Source organism: Pinus tabuliformis, chromosome 8 (genome assembly GCF_031772625.1).
Source record: "Pinus tabuliformis cultivar Carrire ecotype Pingquan chromosome 8, CPIR1, whole genome shotgun sequence".
Lineage (NCBI taxonomy): Eukaryota > Viridiplantae > Streptophyta > Pinopsida > Pinales > Pinaceae > Pinus > Pinus tabuliformis.
In genome coordinates, this window is record NC_142294.1 from 750,222,788 (window position 1) to 750,243,029 (window position 20,242).

Consider the following 20,242-nt stretch of genomic DNA (forward strand, 5'->3'; position numbering starts at 1 on the left):
GCAATTATTACTAGTCTGTAAATCTTTATTTTTAAAAAACAAAGTCATCCACCCTTATTTTTTATGCTTTTACTTTATTTTTAACAAACAAAGTCATGCACCCTTATTTTATGCTTTTACTTCTGTATATTATTGTTTTATTATTATTTTAAAATCTATATTTCTATTTTTAACGCTTCTATTTTTAAGACTTCTATTTTTAAGAGACAAAGTCACGCAATCATTTTATTATTATTCTTTTATATATATATATAAAAAGATTGAGACGGGCAAACATATCCCTCTTCTATTGCTTTCCTACCTGCAAATTAATACTCATGAATTTATTCCCCGAGCAGGGTGGCGATTGCAGCTTTAGTATTACCACCCAAGATCCCACCGGTGTTTCTGAATTAGTTTCCCTTGGAGACAGGCGTTCTTTCTCGTCAATAACACCATGGCAGATGACGCGGGTTCTCCAATAATTAAAGATTTCGAGGGCGATCTTGGGTGTGATGATCATGACCAACTTCAGGATTGGCTGCACTGGGATTTCACTGACGAGGGTTTCATCTTGGAAGACCTCATCCCATGTGGAGAGGATGATGCTTGTGATCTCGGCGCCTCGGCAGTCCATGCAAATGCTAAAGGGTTTTGTTCAGATTTTGACGATTTCGAGGGTTTGTTTGTAAATTCTTCTTCCTCAGCTTCCCCAAACAACAGCAACGATGCAGTGGATGCGAATTGTCACGGCCCCCGAACTGCCGAGGGAACCGCACTTGTGGATGGCTATAGTGTCGATAACAAAGAGTCGCAGAGTTCGATTCACGGTTTGGTTCCTGAGACCCGGGCCCATGGGGTGCAGGATCATAAAATCCTCGAATCCAAGCGCCAATTAAGGTATTCTTGGCCCCGTTTCCCGTTATTTTCCATGGGTTTTGTATTGCATGTTGTAAAGTGGGCATAGTTTATTTGAAACTTTATTTTGATATTTGTGAAGTGGGTTTCATCTACCATTGCCAATTAGTGGTCCCCATTGTAGCGGGCATGAGAAACATAGGTCCCCATTGTACTTTCTTGGACCTTTGTAGATCAGTTGCAAACACAATAGTAGCTCTTATTAATGGTTTAATGTTCAGCTTACCTCCTAGCTTTCCCCACCAGAAGAGTGAGTGATAGATTGGAAACATTATTTTCCGACTTCTGTACCTGGGTAAAAGTCGATATGTGCCACAAACTTTCACCTCTTGTGCCATTGCGATTAGGGGTTAAGTTTCACAAACATCCACCACGTGTAGGTACTGACGTTGTTGTGGCAACTGTTTTTATCCAAAGCATCCTAGAAATTTAAGTGTTTCATGATAAGAAGTCTGGAGAATTCCATTGATTCAAATGCTGTGATCTATGTATTAATTCATTCAAGGTTACATTTATAGTGGAAAACAATAACTGAAACAGTTATAACTAGAAATACTTAATTTATAACTAAATCCCTAAATTAAATCCCTAACTATAGAGAAATCCCGAAGGATTACAACATTTCCCCCCTTAATCTGAAGGGGACATCTCACGTACCAAGTAAAGATCTAAATTTTTCGGACTTTTCACATCCCAATGCTTTTGTAAAGATGTCTGCAATTTGTTCTGATGTTGGACAATGTGTCAGATGAATTGTTTTGGCCTCTACATGATGTCGAATCAAATGATACTTGGTGTTGATATGTTTGGTTCGATCATAAAACTTTGGATTCTTGGCCAATTGAATTGCAGAAGAGTTGTCAACAAATAAAGGAGTTGAAGCTCTTTGTTTTTCCTGCAAATCTTGAAGTATTTTCTGAAGCCAAATGATTGCAACATATTCGGCTTCAGTGGTAGAATTAGCAGGAACAGATTGCTTGCGTGATCTCCAATTGATGGCTGCTAATCCAAGATTCATCAAATAGCCAGAAGTAGAGACTCCATTCTCTTTATCTCCATCAAAATCGGAATCTGAATAACCAACAAGATGGAAGTCTAAAACTTTGGTATATTTGATGTCGTAAGTTTGGGTTCCATTTAAATATTTTAGTACTCTTTTTGCTGCTATCCAATGCCCCTCAGAAGGATGATGCATAAATATGGAAAGTATTCCGACAACAAATGTTATATTAGGACGAGTAATAGATAAATAAATCAAACTTCCAACAAGTTGCCTATACTTTGTTGGATTTTCAAATGATTTTCCTTCTTTTGAAGTAAGTTTCAAATTCTGCGCCATTGGTGTAGCAACAGGATTACAATCCATCATACTATATTTGTTCAATAACTTACTATATCTGTTCAATAACTTACCAACATACTTCTTCTGAGAGATGAAAATATGTTGTGGTTGGTTTTTGACCAACTTCAAATCCAAGATAATAATGAAGTAAACCTAAATCTGTCATATTAAAAACCTTTTTTAATTCCTTCTTAATAGATGATATATATTCATCATTGTTTCTTGTGATCATCAAATCATCAACATATACAACTGATCTTCCAACTTTCTTAATGAAAAGAGTTGCATCATCTAGGTCAAAATGTTTATAATTTAACTTTAGAAGATGTTCAGTTAGTTTCTCATACCATGCTCGTGGCGCTTGTTTCAAGCCATACAAAGACTTCATTAGTTTGCAAACCTTTTGTTCTTTCCCTTTAACGGAAAAACCTTCTGGCTGAAACATGTAAACATCTTCTTTCAAATCTCCATTTAAAAAAGCAGTTTTGACATCCATATGATGAATTTTCCATTCTTTCTGAGCTGCAATAGCAAACAAAGATCTAATAGTGCCCCATTTAGCTGTAGGAGCAAATGTCTCTGTATAGTCAATACCCTCTTTCTGTGCATATCCCTTCGCTACAAGTCTTGCCTTGTGTTTGTCTAGTGAACCATCAACTTTATACTTAGTTTTATAAATCCACTTGCAACCAATAGGTTTGATGCCAACAGGAGGATCCACCAGCCTCCATGTGCCATTTTTTATGAGAGCATCATATTCCTTTTGCATTGCATCTTTCCACTGATCATAACTAGTAGCTTCTTCAAAACAAGTAGGTTCACAATCCACAGAAAAGTTAAATTCACAATGAGAATAGTTACCTGAGGAACTTCCAGTCTTAAACTCATCATATTTCTTCGGAAATGTTCGAATACAAGATGATCTTCGCAAAGGTTGTGTAGGAAGTTGCTCATCTTCTTCATTTGTCTCAGTTCTTGCCATTTCTGTCCCTGTCAACTCTATTTCCGTTTCTATCCCTGTCATGTCTGTAGAAACGCTTGCATCAACCAATTTTTCATCAATAGCAAAATTATCATCATTGAGAGAAGGAAACTCCACAGACTGATCTAATATAGGTATCCCCCCTTCAGGATGTGGAAGTATATTATTTGATTCATAATAAAACTTTTGAGGCACAAACTTTTCTATCTGATTAAGTTGTCTATCAACAGTGAGGGAATCTTTATCAGATTCAAGAAAAATTACATCTCTTGACAAAATAAATTTCTTGTTCTCTTCATCATATAATCGGTATGCCTTAGAAGTCATAGAATACCCTAAAAAAATACATTTTCTGCTCCGTTCACTCAACTTAGTCCTTTGTTGTTTAGGAATCAAAGCATAACATTGAGAACCGAAAACTCTGAAATGTTTAACAGCAGGAAGACGATTATACCACATTTCATATGGAGTTTTGTTGTTAATGACAGAGGATGGGCACCGATTTCTAATATATGCTGCGCAGAGCGTTGCTTCTCCCCAAAACATCAATTTTACATTCTTAAAAAACATCATTGACCTTACCATATTAAGCAATGTTTTGTTCATTCGTTTTGCAACACTGTTTTGTTGTGGATTATATGGTATTGTGGTCTGGTGTTTGATGCCATTCTCTTGCAAATATTTTTCAAAGACATGTGAAGTATATTCTCCTCCATTATCAGTTCTTATAGTACCAATATTTAGTTGAGCTTCATTTGTAATCAAGAGATGAAATTTTTTAAACACATCAAAAACTTGTGATTTTTCCTTAAGCAGATAAACCCAACACATCCTCAAATAATCATCAATAAAAGTCAATATGTATTTATTGCCATTCGCAGTTGGTACAGGCATAGGTCCACACAAATCAGAGTGTATGAGACTTAATTTTCTTGTAGCTCGAGAAGTAGAATTCTGAAAAGATTGTTTGTGATGCTTGCCCAATATACAAGCATTACATGGGGTCAATTTTCTGGGAATTGTTGGAAGTCCTTTAATCCCTTGCTGTCTCATAATTCTAATACTTTCATAATGAATATGACCAAAGTGTGCATGGCACAATAAAGAAGATGGCAAATTATCATTTTGGTGAACCAAATAATTTGTGTTCAATGTAACAGACGACACACCTTTCAATTTCAACAATTTAACTTCTTCTACACCAGTGATTACAGTTTTATTGTCGGATGCTCTTCGAATTTCCACTTTACAATCAAATATGTGGATGGAATGTCCCTGTTGTCTTATTTGTACAAGAGATAATAAATTTCTTTGTAACTGAGGAATGTAATGAATATCCTTCAAAGTATAAGCAGAAAGTCCAAGAATTTTTAACTGAATAGAACTTGAGACTTATCAGCAAAATACACTACTCCACAATATTATCACTGAATTGTTCAAACAAATCTCTTCTAAAGGTCATATGACAAGTGGCACCTGTGTCTAAAATCCAACTGTCATGCCATGAAGAAAAAGAGGTACTAAATATATCTTCATATGAAAATTACAATGAGCAACAACATAATGTGCATTCTCAGAAGACTGTCCTTTTTATGGAATTAGATGATTTTTCTTTTCAAGAATTTGTTCTCTTCTTTCATTAATTTTCTCCCAGGAAATTCTACAATTTGCAGCTGTATGTCCAATTTTACCACATCTAAAGCATTTTACCGCTGTTTTATCAGGAAAATTTCTTTGTTTATCATTCTGTTGTCTATCTCCCCAAATATTTCTGCCCCCCTGCCTCTATAATTCTTCCTACCTTGACCTCTATTACCCTTAGTATTTCTTTCAGATTCTTCTTGAGGTTTTTGGTCTTTTTGAGCAAGACATAGGGTTTCAGTATTAGAATTATGTGATGTTTCTTTCTTGCCAAAAGTCTTCTCTCTTTTTGCAATTTTCCCAACTAATTTATCAAAATCTAATTCATTTATCTGCCCACTAGCTTGGAGAGATTCCAAGTAGTGTGAATAACTAGGGTAAAGAGCTTTTATAAAGGTAGTGAGTTGCAGATCAACTTTAACTCCAGTAGATTCAATTTCATGATTGATGGCTTTAATTTCAGAAGCAAGTTTTAGAGGATCATTATCTTTCATTTCCAAATTAAATAACTTCAACAATAACTGAATTATCTCCAATTCAGAATGTGAATCATAAAGCTCTTTTAGTTTTGTTATGGCATCATATGCTGTTTTATTCTGAGCAATGTATCTGCTTACCTCTTCTGAGACTGAAGTGGAAATTAAGGCATAGGCCTTTTTATCCTTACTTTGCCAGATTGCTAACTGTTTCTCCTCGTCATGCTGATCTGGTGGATTCCCTTCTTTTCCTTCACAAATTACATCCCACAAATCATTAAAAATAAGTGTATTGTTAACCTTCTTGAACCATTCCTGGTTTTTTTCCTTTCTGGACAGAACAATCCCAATTAAAGATACCAAGGAGTTCATCTTTTTTTTTTTCTCAGATAATGACAGAATTCTTTAAAAAGACTGTTATGATTACAGGAACAAAATTCTTTTAATTTTTTTTTTTGTTTCAATCATTACAACATAAATTTCCTTTAAAAAAAATATTTTCTGTATTAACTTATAGAAAAAAACTATTAACAACCCAATGGCTGTATATTAAAAACAGCCAGAGCAGAGTCTCCACCAATATTTAAAAACTGCCAGAGCAGAGTCTCCACCAAGCACACCTCTACCAACGCTGCTGACTCCACCAATGTTGCTGCACACACTACCAGGTCACGCCTCTACCAACGCTGCTGACAGTTAAGTATTCAGGTCAGCAAGCACATCTTCTTCGTTGGTTTACAACAATGGAGGATCTAAGCATTCTGGTTCAACGGAGTTCGATCCAGGCTCTGATACCTGGAGAATTCCATTGATTCAAATGCTATGATCTATGTATTAATTCATTCAATGAAGGTTACATTTATACTTGAAAACAATAACTGAAACAATTATAACTAGAAATACCTAATTTATAACTAAATCCCTAACTATACAGAAATCCCGAATGATTACAGCATTTCATACAAGATATGTTCTCTGCGTTTTTTGCCCTTTAGTAGTGAGGTGCATCAACGGATCAATTACATTTCTAACGTCTAACTGTTTTCCCAAAAAAAATATAGAAAATGGAAAAGTATCAATGGATCATCTATCTGCTTTCTAGTCCTAAAGATGGGTGGGTGGAGTGTCCAATAGAAATGGAGTCCTGAAGATAAACATTGGACAGGGAAAACTTCCACATAGTTCATATCCTAAAATCTCAAGGAACAAAAATAGAAAAATAGTTAACCATAATAATAAAATCCAATTAATTACAATAATAACAATTTAATAAAAAAGTAATCCATCATAATAATAAAAAATATAAAAATTATAATAATATAAATATATTTTAAATTCAAATATTTTAAATACATGGAATTACTTCTATATTTGGTCTTTCTTTTAAAAAATTAAGAGAAAAATAACTACGAATAATAATATAATAATTAAAAAAATTATAACAATATATAGAAAAATAATTATAAACAATAATAATATAAATTTATTTTAAATTGGTAATTATTGCTACGTTTCTTTTCTTTTCAATAGGTGCTTTTTAAATTGAAAATTAAAATGAATCTATCCTGATTACATCATTTTTAGAGTAAGGAACACCTTGAACGTACCTTTTTCCATTTTCAATCTCCAAGCTTTGGAATAAAGAGATCCCTTGTTCTAAGGATCATCCTAAGAATAACATGAAGATAGCCCTTGTGAAAGGGGATGTCATGGCATCCATTGATCCCGCATGGCATACCCCCGGGTTAGGCCCGCACTCGGGGTCGTCTTCTGGGTAAATATGGCCCCCCATGCTTTTAAAGGCCTCCACCCCCTTCCATTTCTCCGAAATTTGACTGGGAAGCATTTTAATTTTTACATCATGTATGATATATCTAAGCCTGTATAGATTTAAAATTAATTTATACATAGTACTAAAGTTTTTGATGTCATGCTATATGGTGCATGGATTTGAAGTTAAAAAAGGAATGCTTCCCCTCTTTGAATTTTAAGATACAGTAAATTATATCCCATCCCCAGCTTTCGCTCGTGTCTTCTCCTGAAATTTGGGTGATCTGTTTAGCCATCCCCATAATTCATGCCAACTTTCCGGAAGCTTGGTGAATCACAAGAAATTCCATATAAGAAAATGCAAATACAATAAGTTGCTTTATCCAAGAATTCTAATTTGATTCTCCATTTCTTTAATAAGTTGCTTTATCCAAGATTTCTAATTTGATACTCCATTTCTTTATTCCACTATGGACAAACTAAGCAGGAGGATGCTTTATCCGAGATTTCTAATTTGATCCCCTATTTCTTTATTTCACCATGGACAAACTAAGCAGGAGGATCCAGAAACGGGATTGGTCTTATGATTACTAGTCTAATCTATAATGATCTGGTTTCTTCCAGCAGTTAAGGCTGGTAGTGTATGACTGATGGTTACAATTTCACATAATAATTTCTGTATCCTTATCATTTTTTGAGGTCATGTTGGCCTGTCGCACCATATTACAATCCTTCTGATAATTTTCATTTATTATTATAATCTGCAAAATTCTGTATTAGAGAAAGTTATGAAAATCATGGATCTGCGAGCAACAAATTTCCGACTTTTAGGATGTGGGGATTATACAACTAGATTTGCCAAATATAGAAGAAAATACAAAACATAAAAAGATGCAATTTACTATAAACTAAAAAGATAAAATTAAGATTCTGAAACGTTGATCAGTCAATTCAAAACAATACAATAGCATCTGATTTTTTTCTCTTTCTGGTTTTCGCATCTTGTTTTTATTTTCTTGAGATTTTAAGATGGGATTTGTCACAGGGCATATAAAGGGAATAGGACTTATTATGGGATTTTTCGTGGATCTGTTTCTGCTTTCGAGTCCAGTCTGCAAATGATTTTTAATAAGATCCTGTTCTTGTTAATATCAAAGGAACCCTAAAAGAATTTGAACTGAGCTGTTTACTTTTTAATGGCATTGGGTGATTTTAGTAACTCGTTTTTTTAAGGGCATCATTGTTATCAAATATTCTATTTTGTTTTGTTTTGTTTTGAATTATTTTTTATAAATATTTCATTTTTTTATACGACATCATCATTATCAACCATTTTATTTCATTTTTTAATGTTTATTTTATAAATATTTAATTTTCTTACTTCTAAAATTATTTTTATAAATATTTCTTATGTTACGCAAATTGACTTGTTCATTGTCTACCACCTTTCTATTGTTTTTGCTTTCTTAGCATTACCATAGGTTATAATTGTATTGAAGACCAGCCTAGATTCATCTTAACTCCGGATCTATTAAGCTTTGAGAGAAATGAAATCTCTTCAGATACTAACCTCTTTTAAACTGAAAATAAATTTGATTCCTCTCAACGCTTGGTAGATCTGGAGTTAAGATAGATCTAGATTGGTATTATATCAATTTCACCTCTTTATATAAAAGTATTTCTATTTTTAATTTTATTAAAACCTTGATTTAGTAGTAGTGAGGATTGAGGGTTTAGATATATCTCTAAAGTAACTATAACATTTTTGCTTTTAGATTTAATTAAAAAATGTTATAAAATTAAATTAAATTAAAATATTTTGATTATAAAACAAAGCCTAATTACAAGTTCATAATATCCATAGTGAATTATTATATTGTAAGTATTAAGTTTTTATGTGTTTATTATAAGATTGCGAGGGATCACCTCCCCCGAATCTGCTCCCAAAGTGTGCTCCGAGTTGGAGTGCGCTCCCAACATTCGGTCCCTAAAAAAATTTGCGTTCCCTGCCAATTTGAGAGCAATAGAGGGAGCTATTGAAGATTGTAAACAAGAATTTTTGATTGGGGCAGCCTAATATTTAAAGTATTGATATGCAGTTCATGGTAATGTTAAATTAATAAATTCTTAAAGTAAAAGGAAGGATATTCATCCTTTTACATAAATTTTTAACATTACAATGGAATGACTCAAAATGTACGAGAGTGGTTCCGACCTCACTGAATTTCATATGGAGGAAGTAGATTTTAGATCTCACTCAAAATACAATAGACTTGTCAGTGTTTCAGGATTTCAGGATTGGGGGAATTGCAATGTTTCCATTGGATTTTGTCATGTACTATGTTGGACACTTAATCCGCTAAGGGTTTTGGGTGTGGAATGTGAACAATCAATGGAATCTAAGAGACCTTGGAAGATGAATCCAGTAACTTATCAATTTTTCAGGATTTTAGGATTGGGGAGATTGCAATGTTTCCATTGGATTTTGTCATGTACTATGTTGGACACCTAATCCGCTAAGGGTTTTGGGTGTGGAATGTGAACAATCAATGGAACCCAAGTGTTAAATTTGGCAATTAGGTCCAAACTCCACCTTGGACAACTCATATGATGGAAATGATATTTTTATTGGATTCCTTTTTCTGAGAGTTGCAGGATTGATCTAAAGATCATCTCATTCTGACAAGTATAAATGGAATTATGAATTTATTTCTTCTATGGTCAAATTGTCAAGGTCGGCCAGAAGTCTAATGTAGGCTCATGAAGACCAATAGACGTGTCTCTTCACCCTCAATGTTGTGTATATATAGAGGAATCATTTTCCTCATTTGGTCACTCATCATCACACATCTTTCTCTCTCTACCTCTGATTGGGTTGTACAAAATTACAGGCAACTTGTTCCTCTCCACACGTGCGAAGGTTTGACTGGGATTTTTGTTCTTTGTGTTGACTGAGTTGCAGGCAGCTTTGACCAGCATTGATCGGGCAATGTTTAACTTCGTTTGACTGCATTTTTTGTGGGAAATTCTCTGTTTGGGCAGACTGCATATTCTGGCACAGAAATCGAGATTTTTTGAGTAGGTTGACCAACGTTGATTGCAGCCCTTTGACTGCAGAAAGTTGATTGTGCATTGACCAAGTTTGACTAGATTTTTCAAGACTGTTTTGGGCTGATTTGGACTATCTTTGGAGGTCAAGTTGACTGGGTTTGACCGAGCTGAATTGGAGGAGAATTTCTGCTGGTTTGACCAGTGTTGACTTTTTGGTTAGGGCATCCTGTTGATTGCAGTTTGACTGGACTGTTTTTGACAGTGTTTGGGCAAGTAAATTTTGTATATTGTACTCTCTCTCTGCTGAACTTTTGAAGAATAATAAGAAGATTTGATTAAAGTGTTTTCCCCACATTGGGGTTTTTCCCTGGCATCCACGAAATTCTATGTTCTCTTGTCTTCTGCTTATTGTTTCTGTTTTATCTGCATTTACTATCATTGTTAATGTGATTGCTAGTTAGGAAATTGATATTGGGCTAATAAGAAAAATGAAGTAAATTGCTCTTAAGCATTGAACATACCATTGTTATCTAAAATTAACATGGTATCACAGTTGAGGTGAAGACAAAGTCCAAGCGAGAGTGAGAAGAGCAATCACTGAGATTTGTTGGACAAGGACAAGATTCAGCGGCCTCCTCATCTTACTTCAAACCTGATGGCAAGCTCCATTATAAGTTTGATTATCATGCATGGAAGATATCTCTTTATTTGACTTTGGAAGAGCATGATGTTATGAACTATGTGCAGGGAAAGATCACGGAACCTTCTTCAAATGCATTGGTTGCCGCTAAGACAAAGTACAAGAAAGGTGAAGTCAAAGCTAAGAAGATCACCAGGGATTCTATTCTTAAGCATTTAGTTGTGCTTACATCTTTGATTTGAACACATCTAAGGAGATATATGACAAGTTGGTTGGCATGTTCAAAGTTAGCAATGCAAACCAAGTCCTCTTTCTCAAGAACAAGTTGAAGGACATAAAGAAGGGAAGAGGAGAAGATATCCAATCCTACTTCATGAGGATTACCGAAATAAAAGATGATCTTCTTTCAATTGGAGAAGTTATTTCTCACAGGGAGCTCACTCCTATTGCCCTCGGAAGTCTCCCTCATGAATGGCACGTATTCAACACTACTATTCTCAACAATGATTAGATTCCAGGTTTTGATGAATTGTTGACTAGATGTACTCAAGAAGAAACAAGGATGATAGAGAGAGACATGCCTTCAAATAGGAATGATCCTATTGCATTCTCCACTCATGCTAAAAGAAAGAACAATGCAGGTTCAAAGAAGCAATGTCAAGGAAGACTAGGATTCAAAGATGGAAGAAAGGGTAGATGCTTCATTTGTAATAGGTTTGACCACTATGCTAGGGAGTGTCCTAATAAAAGGGATACACCTCAGGATGATGGCAACTACAACCACAAAAATTTCAGGGGCAACAACAGTCAAAGGAATGGCAGGTTCAACAACAAAGGAAAAAGGAATGCTCTCGCTACTCAACAAGGAAATGGTCAACCTTCCAAAAGATCAAGAAACTCCAGGTATGATGAATCTAATGTTGTAGATAACAAGCAAAAATAATTTTATCTTATATTTGCCCTTTCTACTGCCTCCCCAACGGATACCCTGGGAAATTGGTTGATTGATAGTGGTGCTTCAAGGAACTTCATTGGGTATAAGGAAGCTCTTTCAAATCTGATAGAAAAGGATACAAATTTGGAAATCATTCTTGGAGACAATGCCACCTATCTTGTGAAAGGAGTTGGAAATGTTACTCTTCATTTGAATCAAGATAACACCATTCATCTACAAGAAGTACTCTATGTACCCGATCTAAAGAAGAACCTGGTATCTATCTTGGAGATGGAGGACAAAGGATTCAAGGTGGCATATTCATTGATGGAAATGTATGTGTTTGGAAAAGGAATTTCAAAGAAGCATTTACTCTTGGATTTAGGGTTGATAGCCTATATCAAGTTGGAGGAAGTCCATTGGGAGCTATGTCTTGTGACACATCTCTTCAATCCAAATTATGGCACCGAAGATTTGCTTATCTTCATTATAAAGCCCTACTTGATGCAAGGAAGATGGTGACAGGTATGCCCGACTGTATGCCCGAATTTAAAGTAGAACATGAAGGTGTTTGTCAGGGATGTGCCGAAAGAAAACATACAAGGGGACCATTCCCCTCAAGTGATAGCAAGATTACCGACATTTTGCAATTGGTTCATTCAGATCTATCTGGTATGTTGCCCATGACATCTTTGGGAGGATATTTATATTATGCTATTTTTGTGGATGATTTCTCTCGCAAAACTTTGATTTATTTCTTGAAGAAGAAGGAAGGTGTGTTCACATGGTTTTGCTCTTTCAAAGCCTTGGTCGAAAATCAAACAGGGAAGAAGATCAAAATATTGAGGACCGATAATGGAACCGAATATGAATCAAATGAGTTCAATGACTATTGTAGAGAAGTTGGCATTAAGAGGGAGACTACTATTGCATATACTCCTGAGCAAAATGGTGTTGCTGAAAGGAAGAATCGTTCTATTATAGAAGCCACTCGTGCCATGCTTCATGATCAAGGCCTTCCGAAGTTCCTATGGGGAGAAGCTACCAACACTATCGTGTATGTTCAAAATAGATGCCCACATCAAGCATTGGACTCCAAAACTCTCGAAGAAGTTTTCACCGGTAAGAAACCTGATGTTTCTCATTTTAGAATTTTTGGTAGCCTCGTGTATTTTCATGTGCCGAAAGAAAAGAGAAGCAAATTGGATGCATCTGGGAAGAAAGGAACATTTGCGAGCTATGATGAAACTTCAAAGGCATACATATTCTATGTGCTTAGTCAAAGAGAAGTGGAAATAAGTCATGATGTCACCTTTGATGAAGATGCTGCCCTTGGGAAAATTAGGAACCTTCCTATTCCAAGGAAGGACAAAGAAGCAAATACAGGAAAATAGGGAGAACCGCAGGATGAGTCGATGCCCGATGTTGAAGGACCGATGGATCCCATTGATCCACCTCCTCATGAGCCCTCCTCCTAAAAAAGGAGACCCTCATGGCTCAGGGACACTCTCGAAGATGTCGAGAGACATATTGCACCAAGGGGGACATTTCGTGAAAGTAAGAAGCTGAATAGGTACCAAGGGTACTTAGCTGCCATGAGCACCATTGTTCAAACTGAGCCTTGCACATTTGAAGAAGTTGTGAAGCACCAAGTTTGGAAGGATGCTATGAACGAAGAGTATGAGTTGATTATGAAGAATGATGTCTGGGATGTGGTCCCTAGACCCAAGGACAAATCTGTTGTCACCTCGAAATGGCTCTACAAGATCAAGCATGGAGCTGATGGAAGTGTTGAAAAGTTCAAGGCCAAGTTTGTTGCTCGAGGCTTCTCTCAAAAGGAAGGTGTGGACTATGATGAGATATTTGCACCAGTTGCCTGATATACCACCATCCGTTCGATCATTGCCCTTGTTGCCTCACAAGGATGGAATTTACATCAAATGGATGTCAAGACCGCCTTCTTGCATGGCTCACTTAAGGAGGAAGTCTATGTTGAACAACCCGAGGGGTTCGAAGTTCAAGATCAGTGCCCTTGTTGCCTCACAAGGATGGAATTTACATCAAATGGATGTCAAGACCACCTTCTTGCATGGCTCACTTAAGGAGGAAGTCTATGTTGAACAACCCGAGGGGTTCGAAGTTCAAGATTGGGAGACACATGTATGTAGGTTGAAGAAAGCCCTCTATGGGTTGAAGCAAGTTCCCTGGGCTTGGTATGAGAGGATTGACAACTATTTGATGAAGTTGGGTTTTACAAGAAGTGAAGCTGATCCGAACCTTTATTTCAAGGTTGAAAATGATAGACCTCTCATCTTGGTACTTTATGTGGATGATCCATTGCTGACATTTGCAGACCCTCTTATTTATCAATGCTCAATGCAAGAGAGAGTTGGCTTCCGAATTCGAGATGAAGGACCTAGGATTGATGCACTACTTCCTAGGCTTGGAGGTCTGGCAAAAGCTAGGTGAGATTTTCCTTTCCCAAGGAAAATACATTGTGAAGCTACTTGAAAGATTTGGGATGCTGGATTGCAAGTCCGTGACTACTCCGATGTAACTTAACTTTAAGAAGTTATGCAGAAGTGTTGCTGGGCCTGATTTGGGAAATTCTTTTGAGTATCATCAACTCGTGGGGGCCCTGATGTTCTTGGTGAACTCTCGTCCGAACATATGCTTTGCAGTGAATACATTGAGTCAATTTATGGTCGAGCCTCATCACATACATTGGATTGCTGCCAAGAATCTCTTGAGATATCTCTGGGGCACAATCACCTCTGGACTGAGATACATTGTCGGGAATTTGAGGCTCCATGGTTATTTTGATGCTGACTGGCCCGACAGTGTGGTGGATCGTAAGAGCACTTTAGGATGTTGCTTCTCACTAGGTTCTGCTTCGATATCCTAGATGAGCAGGGAGCAACAATCGGTTGCTTTGAGCACCGCCGAGGCTGAATATATTGTTGCTAGTATGACCTCCTGTGAAGTTGTTTGGTTGAGGAAGGTCTTTAGTGAGATGTTTGGGCATGTGCTGGATACCATCGTGATCTACTGCGACCATTAAAGTGGGATTCGTCTTTTTGAGAATCTCGTGTTTCATGACCGCTCCAAGCATATTGATATCAGGTACCACTTTATCTGGGATATGGTACAACAGGGAGCAATAAGGCTCCATCACATTGAGACTGATAAGTAGGTTGCAGATATTCTTACGAAGCCCTTGGGGAAGGTCAAATTCTTAACCTTCCATGAACGACTTGGAATCGTGGAAAGACCCTCTTATGAGGGTCCCGTTTGAGTTGGATATTGAGCTCTGGGAGCTTTGGGGGGCTTGGGGGTACTTCTTGGAGCTATGAGCGACCATAGGGTGAGTGGTTCACCTTCCCCTAGTGGTGTGTTGTGTACAGGATGAGTGGTTCACATTCCCCTGTGATACCCCATGATGGTTGATATATGCATAGGATGAGTGGTTCACCTTCTCTTATGGAATATGAGCAGGATGAGTGGTTCACCTTCTCCTGTCGATTCATCCTACCCATGCAGTCCGAGACTCATGGGAAGTACCTCTCATTTGGCCAATGAGTAGGGAAATGAGGAGAGGGACCATAGTACTACCGATGGACGCATTGTGTACTACTGTACTCCCTATGCTAGGATGTTTGATATTGATTTGGGATCAATGGAGACTGGCTTCGGGTCAGTGGAGAGTGGTATGATACACTCTTGATCATTTCTTCTTCATTATTTCTTCATGGTTTAGTAGAGCATAACAGAGCAGGGATGACAAAGATGGTACAAATTGTCAGATGGTTTGGCAGGTGGAGTTCTCCCTAGTTGAGAGGGAGTGTTAAATTTGGCAACCAAGGCCAAACTCCACCTTGGACATCTCATATGATGGAGATGATAGTTTTATTGGATTCCTCTTTCCGAGAGGTGCAAGATTGATCTAAAGATCATCTCACTCTGACAAGTATAAATGGAATTATGAATTTATTTCTTCTAATTGTCAAGGTTGGCCAAAAGTCTAATGTAGGCTCATGAAGCCCAACAGACGTGTCTCTTCACCCTCAACGTTGTGTATATATAGAGGAGTCATTTTTCTCATTTGGTCACTCATCATCGCACATCTTTCTCTCTCTACATCTGATTGGGTCGTACACGTGCTTGACTAAGATTTCTGTTTATGCATTGACTGAGTTGCAACCAACTTTGACCAGCGTTGACTGGGCAGTGTTTGACTTCCTTTGACTAAGTTTTTTTTGTGGGAAATTATCTGTTTGGGTAGGCCACATATTTTGGCATAGAAATCGAGATTTTATGAGCAGGTTGACCAACGTTGACTGCAACCCTTTGACTGCAGAAAGTTGATTGTGCATTGACCAAGTTTGACCAGATTTTTCAGGACTGTTTTGGGTTGATTTGGACTATCTTTGGAGGCCGAGTTGATTGGGTTTGACTGAGTTGAATTAGAGGAGAATTTCTGTTGGTTTGATCAGCGTTGACTTTCTGGTTAGGGCATCTTGTTGACTGCAGTTTGATTGGACTGTTTTTGACAGTGTTTGAGCAAGTAAATTTTGTATATTGTACTTTCTCTCTCTGCTAAACTTTTGAAGAATAATAAGAAGATTTGATCAAAGGGTTTTCCCCACTTTGGGGTTTTCCCTGGCATCCGCCAAATTCTGTGTCCTCTTGTCTTGGCTTGTCTTCTGCTCATTGTTTATATTCTATCTGCATTTACTATCAATGTTAATGTGATTGCTAATCTGGAAATTGATATGGGGCTAATAAGAAAAATTGAAATAAATTGCTCTTAAGCATAGAAAATACCACTGTTATCTAAAATTAACACCAAGGGACCTTGGAAGATGAATCCAACGGTCACATAATGTGTTTTATATGTAATATCTTTCTAAATAATAGAGCAATTCACGTTTATCATTCGTTTTGGCTGCTCATTCCAACAATGGTATCATAGCCAGTTTGGCTTAGAATACCTTTGCCTTTCTGACCTTGTCAGACTTGTGTAACTCCTTTCATTTATGGCTGTTTCTCTGCCATATGCAAGAACCCTGAAATTTGAAATTCGCAGATCTCCAATTTTGGTAATCCTGCCCTTTGCTTTTGGTAATTCTGCATTTTTATTTTGCCAGAGGCCCATTACCTCCTCCTGGTCTGCAATTTTCAAAACCTCTGTGTTATATGGCTACATCGCTGGTTGGAGAAAGTGAGTTATATGATTGTGCTTTGAGCAAGTCGCTGGTTCATGCGTTGTATTGAAGGGAATCTAAAACGTTGAAGCTGTTTCCATGCATATTCTCTGTGCATGCGTTATAACTCTTGCAGTACACCGTAAGATATATGCATTGCCCTGTCTCTCTCTGTTTGAGATTCTTTGTAGTGCAGTGTCGCATTGGAGCTTGGCATGGCATAACAAAACTTCCTCCTCCTTTCTCCACCATAGTCATATAATATACTTTGAATTCGGATTATCTCCACATTGCCTCATAGATATTTCTGTTACAGTTGCTCCTACATTTCAGCTATTGTTCTCTGAGAACGAAAAATTCCTTTTTTTCCTTACAGTCAGTGAGTGGGTCAGTCTGTCTTTTCGGCATAAATTTTTCTAAAATATAGTCAGGCTTTCTGTTCAGGAAGATTTTCATGCCCGCGCGGTTCGTTAAGGTGAATGGATTCATAATCTTTGTTATCAATGATGCATTCCGCTCTTTTTCTGGTCATTTTTTTTGTGGGGTTTCTCATAAAACTTGGCAGCCAAAATGAAGTTGTCCATGAAAACTTTGAAGGGAAGCTGTTTCGAAATCAAAGCCCATACCACTATTGGCAATAAGATGAAATAACAATGGTATCATTTCAAGTGTCTTTAATGGGTGGATATGCAGGGAGCGGTTATACAACTGTACCATTGCCAATTGGCCTATCGAAGGAAGTTGGAGCATTCAAGTGATGTTGCTTTCCTAACATCCTGATGTTGAAACTCGAGCTCTACAGGGAGGTCTTCAAAGGCTTAGGGAAATCCACGGGAGGACTAAGGTTGATTTGCATAGAGCTGATGAAAATCTGTCCACTTAATGAACATTACTGTTCTGAAGAAGTTTTTAGTGTCTGCAATGGAGAAATATGTTTTCATGCAGAAGTTCCGTGATTTTATTGCTGTTATATGTGAATTTTTAAAGGACAAGCTTCCTTATATAAAGGGACTAGAAGATCAAATGCAAAGGCTTCATGAAGAGCGTGCAACTCATTATTATAACAAGGCTTCCAGAATTGATAAACATGAACCTTCTACTTGGGTTGGAAAAGGCTAGCTGCTTCTAGCAAAAGGTGATCTTGAACAAGCATATGGTGCATTCAAAATTGTACTAAATGGATAAGCTATTTTTGTTAATTGGCTTTCAGCGTTCTTTTTTTAGTTTTAAAAAGCACTGTACTTCTTGGGCATTCAAATTAAAAAGAATGGTAACTTGTAAATTGTGTTTTTTTGTAAGTTTACCAGTGAAATTGCATTGTAAATGGGCGTGTTTTCGGTAAAAATGACACGCTTCTTGAGTTCATCCATTTGAATACTTTAGAAACATGTTCATCCTCACTTTGTATGGGATAAGAGGGGATTGACTGAGGCTTCTTGTCTTTTGAAGCCCTATTAATCAAGCATGTACAAGCGAGCCTGAGTAACAGTGATATCATCTTCTCACCTTGTATTTGATAGGGGGGGAATTGATGATCAACTACAAGTTTCAAAGAGCCTAAGCCACAGATAGAGCAACACCAAAAGCAGAGCCTCAAGCTTGTAACAAAATCAAAGTTGCAGCCAGAGTCAATGTTATGAGTGTGATTTAGTTTACGGTCCTCTTCAAACCGGAATTGGGACCACTTCCTCTAGCAGAAGACTTCAACTTCTAGCCAGATTTGGAACTGTTTCGGGAACTGCACTAAGCGTTCAAGAGTTGGTGGTCAACCTTAAACCACCGCTGGTTGAGATCTCAATAGTCTCCCTTTTTAGAAAAATAGGGAGCACTTCTTCTAGTAGAAGACTTCAACTTCTAACCAGATTTAGAATTGTTCCAGGAATTGCACTAAGCATTCCAGTGTTGGTGGTCATCCTTAAACCATCGTTAGTTGAGACCTCGAGTTCTTCCACCTCATACCTTCATTTGAGAGAGCACATTCAACCATTAGCTAACACTTTTGTATTACAACTCTCTTCTTAGACTCATATATACTCCTTCGGATTAAGGGGGGAATGTTGGACACGTAATCTGCTAAGGGTTTTGGGTGTGGAATGTGAACAATCAATGGAGTCCAAGAGACCTTGGAAGATGAATTTAACGACCACATAATGTATTTATATGTAATATCTCTCTGAATAGTAGAGCAATTCATGTTTATCATTCATTTTCGATGTTCATCCCCCCTTGTCAAATACAAGGTGAGAAGATGAAGAAAACTCAACTGCAAGACTTCAAAGAGAACACAACCCTCTATGTACCTTGATATTAGTGACATTGGTTGTCAAACTCCTCTATCATGACCCTACTAAAAATATACCCATCACTCAAACAACATCTTGACTTGACATGCTAAGGTTTCTATCTTATGTTAATGTTTAGAGGGTTATATTAATGACAAAGATCTCAGGATACACAATGATTTTGATGATATGTAGGTATTTGTTGTAGCATGATTTTTTTGAATGCTAGAGGCCATCTAGAGCCTATTTGTTGATGCATTTTCAGTTCAAAGATGGATTGCACTTGATGCTATTTTGGTTATGTGCACCCTTATATGCTATATAAATGAGAACTTGTAATTTGTGGACCTGTGGTTGATGAAGATTATAACTACTAGAGGAATGATGTTATATGGTTTAATCCATGTTTTTATGTTTTTTTGGTCACTAATTCATCTTTTTACATTCTTTTGTTGACATATATGCATCAAAATATATAAAGATATATATTATATAAAAATCGTTCGTGACTCGGAAGCTTTTGAAAATGTTGCTCCCTACTCCCACTCCCAAGTAGCCTAGGTTCATCAATTAAATTTAAATATGGTTACAAAATTATTATTTAAATTTTTTATGCTAAAATATATTTGAGTTTATAGCTACTATTTATATGCTATATATTTTAATGTGATATGTATATTATACATTTCTTTTATCCAAAATATTATTGGTAATTTGATTAATAAAAACAAAATTACAATATAACAAATTGAATTTTATTAATTTCAACTTTTTATTATTATTTAAGTTGAGATTCAAAATTTTACACTCATTTATGGACCACTACAACATCTCCTCAATACTGGGCTTTGTATTACTTCTCATTTTTTGTTTTTTGTTTTTTTGTTTAATTGAGTCAACATGTAAATGTTTACAAATATTTACACAACTACAACATAATGTATGAAGACGACATATAATTTTTTTTCGACATTTAAAAAGTGTTTACATACTTACATTACTTACATTACGCTTACACATCTC

The 20,242-nt window shown here is 36.6% G+C and overlaps 1 protein-coding gene across 1 annotated transcript in view; it reads left to right on the plus strand.

Annotated features, from left to right (window-relative positions):
* The first annotated feature begins 264 nt into the window (after positions 1-264).
* The window catches only part of LOC149237757 (uncharacterized), a 59,976-nt gene continuing 39,998 nt past the window's right edge, over positions 265-20,242 (plus strand). The window contains exon 1 of the mRNA XM_089372785.1: positions 265-879. Within this exon, the coding sequence (XP_089228911.1) occupies positions 437-879 (443 nt within the window). The 5' untranslated portion in view covers positions 265-436. The remainder of the gene's footprint in view (positions 880-20,242) is intronic.